We start from the raw sequence: 11,359 nt of genomic DNA, 5'->3' as shown, positions 1-11,359 counted from the left end.
TTCTGAGAGCCTCGGGCACAACCGAGAAAAGAATTGACGAAAACTCGTGAAGGAGGAAATCACTCGAGTAAGGGCGTCGGGCGCCGACTTGGACGAAAAATAAATAAAACAACAATCGTCGACCGGAATGTCGAGGAACAAAAATTCTGTATTTAGGTGTCTCGGATGAGAAAGTTGTATCCGGCTTTGGTCGGCTCAGAACAGGACTAAACAGCGACCCACGAATGTTTGGTTTCTTCCCGCAATAAATGAATTAATCCACCAATAATTCGAAAAAAAATTATTGGCCGCAAATAATTAGTTAATAATTCGGAAAATTATTGGCCGCAAATACTTAATTAATAATTCGGAAAATTATTACGGAGCCGGAAAGGTGAAATTAAAACCTAGGCTTTCGTTTAGAAGAACACGGGCACTGGGTTCTGCCGCCGGCAAAAACAACCCCAATAAAAAACACAGGTTAATTTGGAAAAGGCGGAAAAAAAAACACAGTCGTAATCGCACCCGTGAATTGATTTGCCGTTTTGTCCTAAACGTTTGTTGTTTTGTCGCGGTTTATATATATATTTTAATATATTTTATATTTTATTTTAATTTATTTTATTTGAATTTTGAAATGTTTATTTATTGGTCGTTCCTGTGTAGGAGGCGGAAAATATATTGTATGGGCATGCATGCATATGGAAATATATGTGTATGTGTAAGGCTTGTGTTTCACAGTGGAGCTTCGAGAAGTGGACTGTATTTGGATTGGCGGAATAGCACAAATTATGTGGAGAAAAAAATTGCACACAAAAAAATATCGCGGCAGCGGCGAACTGTTCGGCGAACAGGGAACTCCCGAAACAATTACTTTCCGGCTGCCTAATATTAATTATGCCTTTTTTTTCACCACACAATTTCACTTTGCCTTTTGATTTTCGCGGGGGTGCCGATATTTGGCGCGCGAGTATGTGTGTATGTACACCGGAGCAACGGAGGAACGGAATCGAAAAAAGCCAGGAATATGGCGACACACACAAAGCGGAGGCGGATAGAAAATTTCCACGAAACGACGAGAATGGAGGAATGGAAATTTCTCAACTGCCGTTGTGTCAGGAAAACTCGGACTTGGAGTCGACACGGAAAATCTTGCAGCAGAGTGAACGAAATTCAATGTTCGGACCACTGCTGAAGATCGGCAGAGAGGGGGGAGACGGAATGCTCGTACTTATCTTTGGAAAAAAACGCCGATAACTGCTGGTGGGGCGGAGTTGAAAATACTCCGGAATCCAAAAAATCCGGCTCTGATGGACCAAAATGTTGGGGGAAAAGTGGAGTTTTAGAAGATGGAAAATTCCCACGGCGCGAGCGAAGTAGTGGCGAAGTAGAAATAAAAAAAACGGGGGGCGTCGTGGGTAGTCTCAGCGTAGTCGATCAGCTTTATTTCGCTGCATACATGGTACTAACTCTAAGCTTAAGCAAACGGCCCGCTTACTCCGCTAAGCGAGAGCGAGAGAGCGGCAGCGGCCGATCCGAGTGTTCGGCAACGAAGCCCGAGGCCCGCGCTCGAGAGTGCGAAAGCGCTTAGCGCTGCGGGAGAGCGAGCGCGGGAGATCAAGAGGGCGAGAGCGGGCGAGCGTTGCTACGCTGGGAGCGCTTGAGCTTTTGGACGCTCAGACGCTCGGTGGGCAGAGGGGGAACAGGGGCCTCCTGGCGTAAACACAATACTTTTCATTGGGAAATGGGAAAATGGTTATTCTTTTCAGTTTTTTCATTTTCAGGTATGGGAAATTTACCTATAATAAAGGGGTGAGAGGACGAATCCTTTTCACCCTTAATTGAAAATAAATGAGAGACGTCTCGCTAGTTAATTGAAGAAAATATGTTGGTCTCGGTGACTTATCATTTTGAAATGACTTTTGAGAACTGGTGGTATACGAAGCCATGGTCCTTTGTTTATCACATTAAGCAAATGAGATTGCCTCTAAAGTGGACGGCGTTCGGCGCCAGCCTTCGTTGACTTTTCCTTTCCTTTTCTTTGTGTTGAAATGAGTTTTAAAACGGGTGGTATATCAATGCATGTTCCCTTCTCACCACATTCACCCACCCATTGATAAATTAGCTGTAACCTTCTTGAGAAGTCTTCAATTAGTCATCATCGTAAACAACCTTTTTTTATGACTATGAGGGGGAGTGTTCTTTGACTCCGAAAGGGTATGTGGCATGGGTTTAAACCTTGATTCCCGGTCGCATACATTATTTTACCTGTCTATTAGCGCCCTCCCCTCTCTTTATGAAATGGATGATCGCTGGCCAGCTTGTCCTTTCGTGTACACACAAGTCTCCATATTTATCACAGCTAAAAATCTCGGCTGACGTTTTCATCCCTCCCTCTTCATTGCATTGTGCGTTTGCAGGTGTACCCGGTGTCATCTTCATCCCTTTAAGGATCGCACTGACCTTTTCACCCTCCATCCCCTTTTGGTGTGGGATTTGATTGTGGGAAACGAATGCGCGCGGATCGAGCGATATCGCTCCCTCGCATACGCACTCGAAGTCGTATCGTGTGCGTTATCGCTCCCTCGCTCCCTCGGCGGTACCGCTTCCGCACACGTTTCTCACCTATTTTTATTACCCTACCCTTTTAAGGTGACAGGGGTCGGATCACCCCTATCTATTTAATTATGGACCCTAATTAACGATTACAGATCAAAGCTGGCCCGCTTCTGAGGATATCCAACTACTGAAGGGCATGGTGGTGACGACGGCAGCTCCCCGTGCATGTGCAGCAGGGTGTGTTCTCACCACACTTCTTGCAGCCGTTATCGCTGCGGCAGGTTCCCTCGGAGTGTTGGTGTGCGGAGCAATTCGAGCAGTTCTTATTAATAAGCACTTGTAAGGATGTGTCTTAGGCCGGGGTAAACCTCAGCGGCCCAGGATTCCTCTCCAGAAATATTTATATTTTAGAGACGGCCAGGACATGGACGCCGAATTTTTTATTGAATTTTTTAGGGGCAAAATGGCAGCGAAAAGGGGCTCGTTTTCAAAAGGGGAACTCTGGCTTCGGGGAGATGGGAATCTTGGACGGTCACCCTGGCGATGGCCAGGTGCTCCTCCGTTTCCAGCGCTCGCTCGGTTGCCCAGCAACGGCGACTCTTTCGATCGGCAAAATCTCCGCCGCCCGGGATGACCCAGCGGCGATGGCGGGCAAAATGCAGATCGAAAGGGAAAGGGAGAGGGGGAAGGGAAACCTAAAACGCGCGATCACCCTGGCGATGGCCAGGTGCTCCTCCGTTTCCGGCGCCTGCCCGGTTGCCCAGCAGCGGCGACTCTTCCGATCGGCAAAATCTCCGCCGCCCGGGATAACCCAGCGGCGATGGCGGGCAAGATGCAGATCGGAAGGGAAAAGGAGAGGGAAGGGGGAAAATCTGTGAACACGTGCCGGCGGCGATGAACTCGTAGCTCGGGGAAAACCCAGCAGCCCCGATGCCCACGCCAGATCTGTGCCCGGGAGAACCCAGCGGCGACAAATCCCGCTCCCGTCCCGCTTCTCCGGCCCGGAGCTTGGCCAGCGACCACGCGGAGTTGGTGCGGGGGAACCCAGCCACCAGCTCGGCGAGTGAGTGAGCGGGAGGGGAACACTTTGGCACGCGTCAAAATGAGGGTTGGTTGTTGCTACGCGGAGTTTTATGCGGGTGCGAGAGAGAAAGACGATGGAATTTCTGACTTCATTTTGGTTACTTTATTTTATTGCTTAATTATGATGGCTACATTTTCTAATGTGCGCCTGTCGGCCCTAACCTGGCCCTACGCCACACTCCAATGACCTGCCCTTACATGGCCCTCGGCCGGCTCACCTGATGTTAGCAACCAGGAGGTAAGTCAACACACGCGGGTCCTTTTGGACTTAGCCGTCGGTTTGGTTAATTGCGAGTCGCGGAGATTAAAGTCAATTGTTCACGTTTGCTGTCGCCAGAGAAGTGATCGCGGTCGCAGCTTGCAAAGCCCTTGTCGCCTCGTCTCTGCCAAAAAGGTCCGGGCAGCGCAGCTTTCGGCCGTCGGCTTTGTTATTGTTATTGTTTATGTTTTGATCGGCATGTAAATAAGCACGACCAAAACGTAAACACGCACGATCGTCGGAGGGGAAATGTCGCTGCCTCTGCCGCTGTTCGCGTCGGCAGCGGAGAGGGGAAATGGCTTCAGCGCGGTCGCTACAGTCCGTGTTGACAAAATGTATACGCCTGTGCGTTGCGGCCTAAATCTAATTTGGCCCTTCCTGGGCAAATTAACTTTGGGCTTCATGCCCGCTTAAATGTACAGTTCTGTGTGTGGGTGTGTGATGTGGCTTATCCTACCTTATTTCCCTATACTAATTACTAACTTAACTATAACCTTAACTAATATGTACAGTATTTACATGATATAGGGGATTGTGACATCGTCACACTCCACCCTATCTTCGGGAGGGGTGAAGAGTGATGATCACCCTCCCGCTGCGGTTAATTTGGACCCTGAAGCGTTGGTTCGCCTCCTCCTCCAGGATCCGTATCGTTCGCCTTCGCGGTGTCGCCAGGCGCCCGTGGATTCGGCGGAGTAGAGCTGCCGGTAATGTGCCGTTCGGAGTGGTCCACTCCACTGGGGCCGGTACCCAGCGGGGAGGGTTGCGGGCTCCCTCGTCGGCGTCCAACGATGACTCGTCGGACGAGCTAGATGGGCTGTCTGCCCATGGGGCGCTCCTGCGCCGTGCTCGGCGGCGTGGGGTCGGTGAGGGTGGTGGGCCACTCGCCGGCGGTTGGGCAACCGGTGGGTTGCCGAGCTCCTCACTGAGGTCTTCCGCCCTGCGGCGCGCCTCTTCTGCGGCCAGCTCCGCGCCGGTGGGCAGGCGGGGTCGCGGATCGCGACTGGCGGCCACCGCTGCGCATCGGGCGGCAGCGTGAGGATCGGGGTACGATCCCCGGCCGAAAATCTCCTCGTAGGAGGGCGGAGGGGGTCGGCTGCGACTGGGAGCGGCTGGTGCCCAGCTTTGCAGCGGCGTAGTGCTGGGTGGAGTCCAGCGTGGGGGCGGCGATCGTGGGGCGTAGGACCAGCCACTGTCCTGACTGGTCTCGTCTTCGTCGGCCGAGACTGTCGACGTTGAGGCGTCATCGGCGGGCCCGGCGGAAGGTGGTCGCGAGGCGTCTGACGGGCGGCCCTCCTCGTCCTCGTCGGCCGAGATGGTAGACGCCGTGTTAGTGCCGCTTCCCCAGTTGAAGTCGTCCCCGGGCATTTCCCCGAAACACTCTACCAGGGCGGCTTCCACCTCGCCCATGTACGGCGGGACCCGGTTGTCGCTCGGGTGCGGCGGTGTGGTGCGCCTCCTTCGTATGTCCCGGCTGTCCTCCGCGGTGGGGTCATACAATACGGTCGCGTCGCTGTCGTCGCCGCCGTCGCTGGTGGGGTTGTAGTGACCACGCGGGCGGCCCTCGTCGTCGGAGACCGGGTCATAGACTGCGCCCAGAGGCCCGAGCGCGCCTGTTGCCGGCGGTTCCGTGTGCGGCGGGCTGTCGAAAAGGTCGCCAAGGGTGTCCTCCACCAGGCCGTCGAAATCGACCCAATCGTCGGACAGGGCGATGGCCTGGTTCCATGCCTCCTCGGCGTCGGCGGAGGGTGCCTGATCTCCGGGTGAGGTATCGCGTGGCCGGGGCGGCGTGAGGTTGACCCGCAGGGGTCCAAAACGGTGATCTCGTGGCGCCTCCTCCTCGTCATTGCCGTCGAGCGGGGCAACTTCCGGAGGGGGCGCCAGCGGCCCGATGTGGCCGGTACGCAGGGGTGCCTGGGGCGGCATGCCCCTTAAGGATGCTGGTTGGGGCCCAGCGACGCCGTGCTGGTGGGTCTCCTCTTCGTCATCGTCGCTGAGGACAACTTCCGGAGGGACTCGGCGTGGCCCAACGAGGCCGGCGAACAGGAGCGGCATCTCCTCTGTAGGGGGCCGACGGGGCCCGGCGTGGTTGTCGGCGGTCGTCGCCTCCCCGTTGTCGGCAGCGCTGGTGACGTCGGCGGTTGGGGCCCGTGGGAAGAGGCCGGCGTTATTGGCGACGGGGCTGTAGTGAGGACGCGGCGGGCTTGGCCCGGCGCCTTGGAGTGTCTGCAGGATCTCATCAACTGCAACGCACATCCAGGAGTAGTCCTGTGGTGGATGGCCCTGTCCGTCCATTCTTTGGCTGGTCGACGTTTTTGTGTGGCGACGGCGGTCTGGTGAAGACGTGGTCGTGGCTCTGGAAAGATGCCGGTGGTCAGGTGGGCGTTGCCTGCGGGCGCGTGGCTCGTTACACCTCTCGGTAGGCGGGCTGGAGACTGTTGCTGTAAGGACAGAGGAGAGGTGTATTAGTGTGTTTCCCTGGGCCCTACCTAATGGAGTGGGCTAGGGTTGACTGGCTATGGCTACGGCCTTTGGGGAAGAGACGCATGTTCACCCCACTAGGGGGTTCGGGACGTTGGACAGGCGCGCCTGTCAACAAGTGGCCCTTGTGACACATGGTCGCCCTCCCTACATGGGTGCTCGTCGCTAGTGTTGGCGGCGCGGGATGGGTCCCCTGCGCCGTGCGGTCTTGGCAGCTGGTCGTGCGTCCAGGATGGTGTCGTCGGCATCCTCGATTGTGGTATCTCCGGCGTCGGTGTCTTCCCGGTGGGTTCCGGCTTCTGTGTCTGCCTCATCCTCGTGGTGGTACGGCTTCAGCTGGTTCAGGCTGGCGGTCCGCCGGCGTCGGCTTCCTGGCATGTGCAGTTGCACGATGTTCGGCGATGGGAACTTCGCTACCCTGAAGGGTCCTTCGTATTTCGCAGCTAGCTTTGCGGCAAAGCCCTCGGCTGCGTTGGATAAGGCGTGTCGGCGTACCAGTACCATGGATCCAACTGGTGGTCTCCATGTCCTCCGGCGCAGGTTGTAGTGCCGGCTCTGCTCGGCTGCGGCGCGATCAGCGTTGTTCCGGACAACGTCGAAAATGTTCCGGAGTTGTTCGCTTCGCTCTGTCGGGGAAATCTCTGGGGTGCCCCGTCCGGGGGTAACTTCGTCGTACAGCGTCTTCGGGAGTCGCGGTTCTCGGCCTTGTACCAAGAATGCGGGGCTGAATCCAGTAGTGTCCGAGACACTACTATTTATGGCCAAAGATATCTCCGGGAGGAGTTGATCCCACTCGTTTTGCTGACCTCCATCTAAGTATTGGGCGATCATCGTCTTGATTGTTCGGTTTGCCCTTTCCGTAGGATTTTGCCTCGGAGTGTAGGGCGCCGTGTGCTGTAGTTCCATTCCTAGCGACTGGCAGAACTTCTGGAATGAGCGGCCGGTGAACTGCGTACCGTTGTCGCAGACAAATGTTCGGGGAACACCGAATCGGCTCAATATCCGCTCTCTGAAGGCTCGTTCCAGATGTGTGGCGGTAGCTTTCCGAAGCGGCACTAGCTCCACCCACTTGCTGAAGGCGTCCAGGAATACTAGCAGCATCGTGTTGCCCTGTTTCGACCGCGGCAGTGGGCCGACGAAATCTGCACAAAGGATGTGGAACGGCTCCTCGACCTGTCGAGTAAACATTTGACCTGCGGTCTTTTCTTGGCTCACCTTATATCGCTGGCAAGTGGGGCAACGGCGAACGTACCGAGCCACCTCGCGAAACAATCCAGGCCAGTAATAGCGCTGGGCCACGCGAGTGCTGGTTTTCCGGACTCCTAGATGACCGGCAGTGGGGTGATCGTGGCACTCTTCGAGTACTCGCTGGCGATAGTCTGCCCCTACGCACAGCTTCCAGGGCGTGTACTCCTCCTCCTCAGGTCGGAGTCCAAGGCGACGATATAGCTGGCCATTCTCCTCTCGATAATCCGGAAACTTTGCCGGTTCGGTCCGAATCCTCTGGAGCATCCTCGTGATCCACTTACAGTTGACTCCTTGTACCTCCGCTTGCTGCACTATGGGCAGCGGTTGGCGAGAAAGGGCATCGGCCACCAAGTTCTGGGCCCCCTTCCGGTAATGGACGTCGTATTGATACTGCTGTAATTCCAGTGCCCAACGAGCAATCCTGCCTGTTGGATTGTCGATGGAGTTCAACCACTTCAAGGAGTGGTGGTCTGTGAGGACTTCGAAGCGGTATCCCTCGATGTAACACCGCATCTTCCGAATCGCCCAGACGATGGCGAGACACTCCTTCTCAGTCACTGAGTAGTTCCTCTCAGCAGTGTTGAGCCGGCGGCTGGCGTATGCTATCACCCTCTCGTTTCCATCGATGGTCTGCGTGAGTACGGCTCCGATTCCGTAGTCACTGGCGTCAGTTTGTAGCACAAACTTCTCTGCAAAATCTGGGCAAGCCAGAATAGGGGCTTCGGTCAGCAGCGTCTTCAGTTCCTGGAAGGCCTGGTCTTGTCTTTGGGTCCATTCCCATTTGTGGCCCTTCTTCAGCAGCGATGTCATGGGTGCCACAACATCGGCGAAGTTCGGCACGAAGCGGCGATACCAGGAAGCGATTCCCAGGCATCTGCGTAGCTCCTTCAGGTTTGTCGGCGGTGCGAGTCCTCGGATCGCAGCGACCTTGTCCGGATCCGTGTGGATTCCGGCTTCGCTGATCACGTGACCCAAGTACACGATGCGGCGCTGGAAGAAATGACACTTCCCTCTGTTGAGGCGCAGGTTTGCGCAGCGGAGGCGTCTGAAGACTTCTCCAAGATTGGCGACATGCTCCTCCAGTGTGGAGCCGATGACAATGATGTCATCCAGATATGCAAACGCATGGGGTTCCATATCTGGACCGATGACCGTGTCTAAGGCGCGTTGAAACGTGGCGGGAGCGGAGTGAAGTCCGAAAGGCATGACTCTCCAATGAAACAACCCTCTTCCGGGAACGGTAAACGCCGTGCACTCCCGGCTGTCCGGGGCCACTGGGATTTGCCAATACCCATTTTTGAGGTCCAACGTCGAGATGAATTTCGCGTTGCGGAGTCGCTCCAAGATCTGATGGATCCTCGGAAGCGGATACGCGTCTGGCACGGAGTTCTCATTGAGCTGGCGGTAGTCCACGCACATGCGGACTTCGCCATTCTTCTTGGCCGCGATTACGATGGGCGCGCTGTGTGGGCTTTTGGAAGGTTCAATGCGTCCGTCTCGGAGGAGTTCATTGATCTGCTTATCAATGACGGCCCTCATGGCTGGATTCCTAGGAAAGTACCGCTGTTTAAGGGGTCGATCCGTGCGCATGAAGATGCGATGCTCTGCGATGTGTGATACCCCTGAAAGAGTGTCAAATTTCGCCAGTTCCTGGTCCAGAAACTCCTTCACCCAAGGCTCGGGGTAATCCTGCGTCTCGGGCTCCTCAGTCTGGAAAGAGACCTGATCCTCTGTGGGATGACTCACCGAATTGACGGTTCCGCATAGGGGCGGGCTTGGCTCCGGCGTTTCCTCGACGTGATCCTGGAAGCGGACACGTTTTGTGGAGGTACGGAAAGGGTTCCGTTGCGCGGCTGTGGCGTCTGCCACCGGCAAAGCCTGTCTCCAACTGGGCGGCTGGTTCTCCGTCGCTGGTGATGTTGTGTCTCGAGACTGTGCTCGAGGTGAGGTGCTTGGCTGGTCTTCGGGATTGGAGCATGGCTCCCTTGGCTGCCTTCGATGGGTGGAGCGTGGCTCTCCTTGGGCTGTCGTCGATGGCTTCTCGGCATGAGTGGAGTGTGACTCCGGTGCCGTGCTTCGTTGCTCAGAGCGTGGCTCTGAGTGATGTGCCGTGGATGGCTTTTCGTCGAGGTTGGAGTGTGACTCCGGCGATGTTCTTCGTTGGTCAGAGCGTGGCTCTGCGGGCTGGTCCCGTGGGTTGGAGCGTGGCTCCCTTCGCTGTTCAGAGCGTGGCTCTGTTATTGGTCTCCGCTGGTCAGAGCGTGGCTCTGTTGTTGGTCTTCGCTGGTCGTCCGGTCGCAGTCGGAGGGTCTGCCCGCCGCAGAGCAGGGTTGCTCCGATTCCACAGAGAAAGTCCATTCCTAGGAGGATGTCGTCCAGTGCGTCCGACATCACGAGGAGAATGGTGGGCGTCCGTTCGCTTCCGAGGTAGATGTTTGCCGCCAGAGCTCTGGTCAGCTCGCGGCATGTTCCGTCAGCGAGTTTTACCTGGGTACGGATGTCCCGTGTGTTCCTTCCGTTGTCCAGCATTTGAGCCAGCCCTTCGCTAATAAAGCTGTGGGTGGCTCCGGTGTCCAGGGTAGCTGTGAACCGCTGTCCCTCCATGTGGATGGTAGCGCGGATGCGTCCCTGGTACTGATGGAGAGTGTCTCCTATTGGCTTCGGGGATACGGAGGGTTCCTCGGGTGATTCCCGGTCACACGAGGCCCTTGCCCGTTTCCCGACGGTGGCTGTCGGCAACAGTCAACCGTCCTGCGTCCTCGTTGGCCGCAATCCCAACAGAATAGGATCCGTGGATTCCTGCATTCGGCTTCGAAATGTCCCGATTGGCCACAATTCCGGCAGGCGTCGCGAACGTTGACGGCTTCTGGTCGTGGTGCCACCGCGCTCTGGCCGGTGCAAGCGTTCCGGCTAAGGGAACCGTTGAGGGCGTTGCCTGAAGAGGGCGCCTGTTGTGTGCGTCGAGTGGGCATCCTGTCCCCGTCTGCTGCGTAGCTGGCTCCTGTGGCCTGGCGTTGAGTCGGGATCCGGTTCTCGAGCGCTCTTCCGCCTCGGCTGCGTGTCTCCTCGTAATTGGTCACGAGGTGCGTTAGCTCGGTCAGCGTACGGAAATCCTGCCTCCGGGTGTAGAGTTGATACTCCGGCAGCATATTTTCATAGATCCTCTCCAGCTCCTTGTCAGAAGAGAATCCGGCCCGGCGCATCTGCAAACGGATGTCGATAAGGTACTCCTTAAATGGTTCGTTGGGCTTCTGGAAATGCATCCTTATGTCATCCTCCAACCGCTGATAGTATCGCGGTGGCAAGAAGAAGTCAAGGAACTCCCGGCGGACCTCGGTCCAGCTGGCTTGTTGGAGTCCGCTCGTGCGGAACCAACTTTCGGCTCGGCCGGCCAGCAGCACCACCAGGGCTTGGGCCAGATATCTCCGGTCGATCCGGCAGGTATCGGCACGCTCCTCGATGTGCTCTATGAATCCCAGAGGATCCGTCGTTCCATCGAACGAAAGGCCCCACTTGGTCATCCGATCGATTAGGATTGCTCCCAAGCCGGCTTCACTCGGGGAGTGCGCAGATCGCGCAGGCTCTTCCGCCTTCGAGCGTCGCCCTGTAGAGGGTGACGTACTGCGTGGTAAAAGGAGTGAGGGTGGCACTAGCGATGCCGACGTGGTCGGCTCCGGAGAGATGAGAGACGGATCCAGCGGTATCGGCGACTTGACGTCGCCGGTGGGTGCGTTCCCGAACCGGCGCTCC

At 56.3% G+C, this 11,359-nt stretch overlaps 1 protein-coding gene across 1 annotated transcript; it reads right to left on the bottom strand.

Moving 5' to 3' along the window:
- Window positions 1-4,435: 4,435 nt before the first annotated feature.
- LOC121502182 (uncharacterized) lies at window positions 4,436-6,175 on the bottom strand. The gene has a single exon (XM_070288533.1). The coding sequence runs from the start codon at window positions 6,173-6,175 to the stop codon at window positions 4,436-4,438; it is 1,740 nt and encodes a 579-aa protein (XP_070144634.1).
- Window positions 6,176-11,359: the final 5,184 nt, after the last annotated feature.

This window comes from Drosophila kikkawai, chromosome X (genome assembly GCF_030179895.1).
Source record: "Drosophila kikkawai strain 14028-0561.14 chromosome X, DkikHiC1v2, whole genome shotgun sequence".
Taxonomy (NCBI): Eukaryota; Metazoa; Arthropoda; class Insecta; order Diptera; family Drosophilidae; genus Drosophila; species Drosophila kikkawai.
The sequence above is the reverse complement of the archived record's forward strand: the minus strand, read 5'-3'. Positions and strand labels throughout refer to the sequence as shown.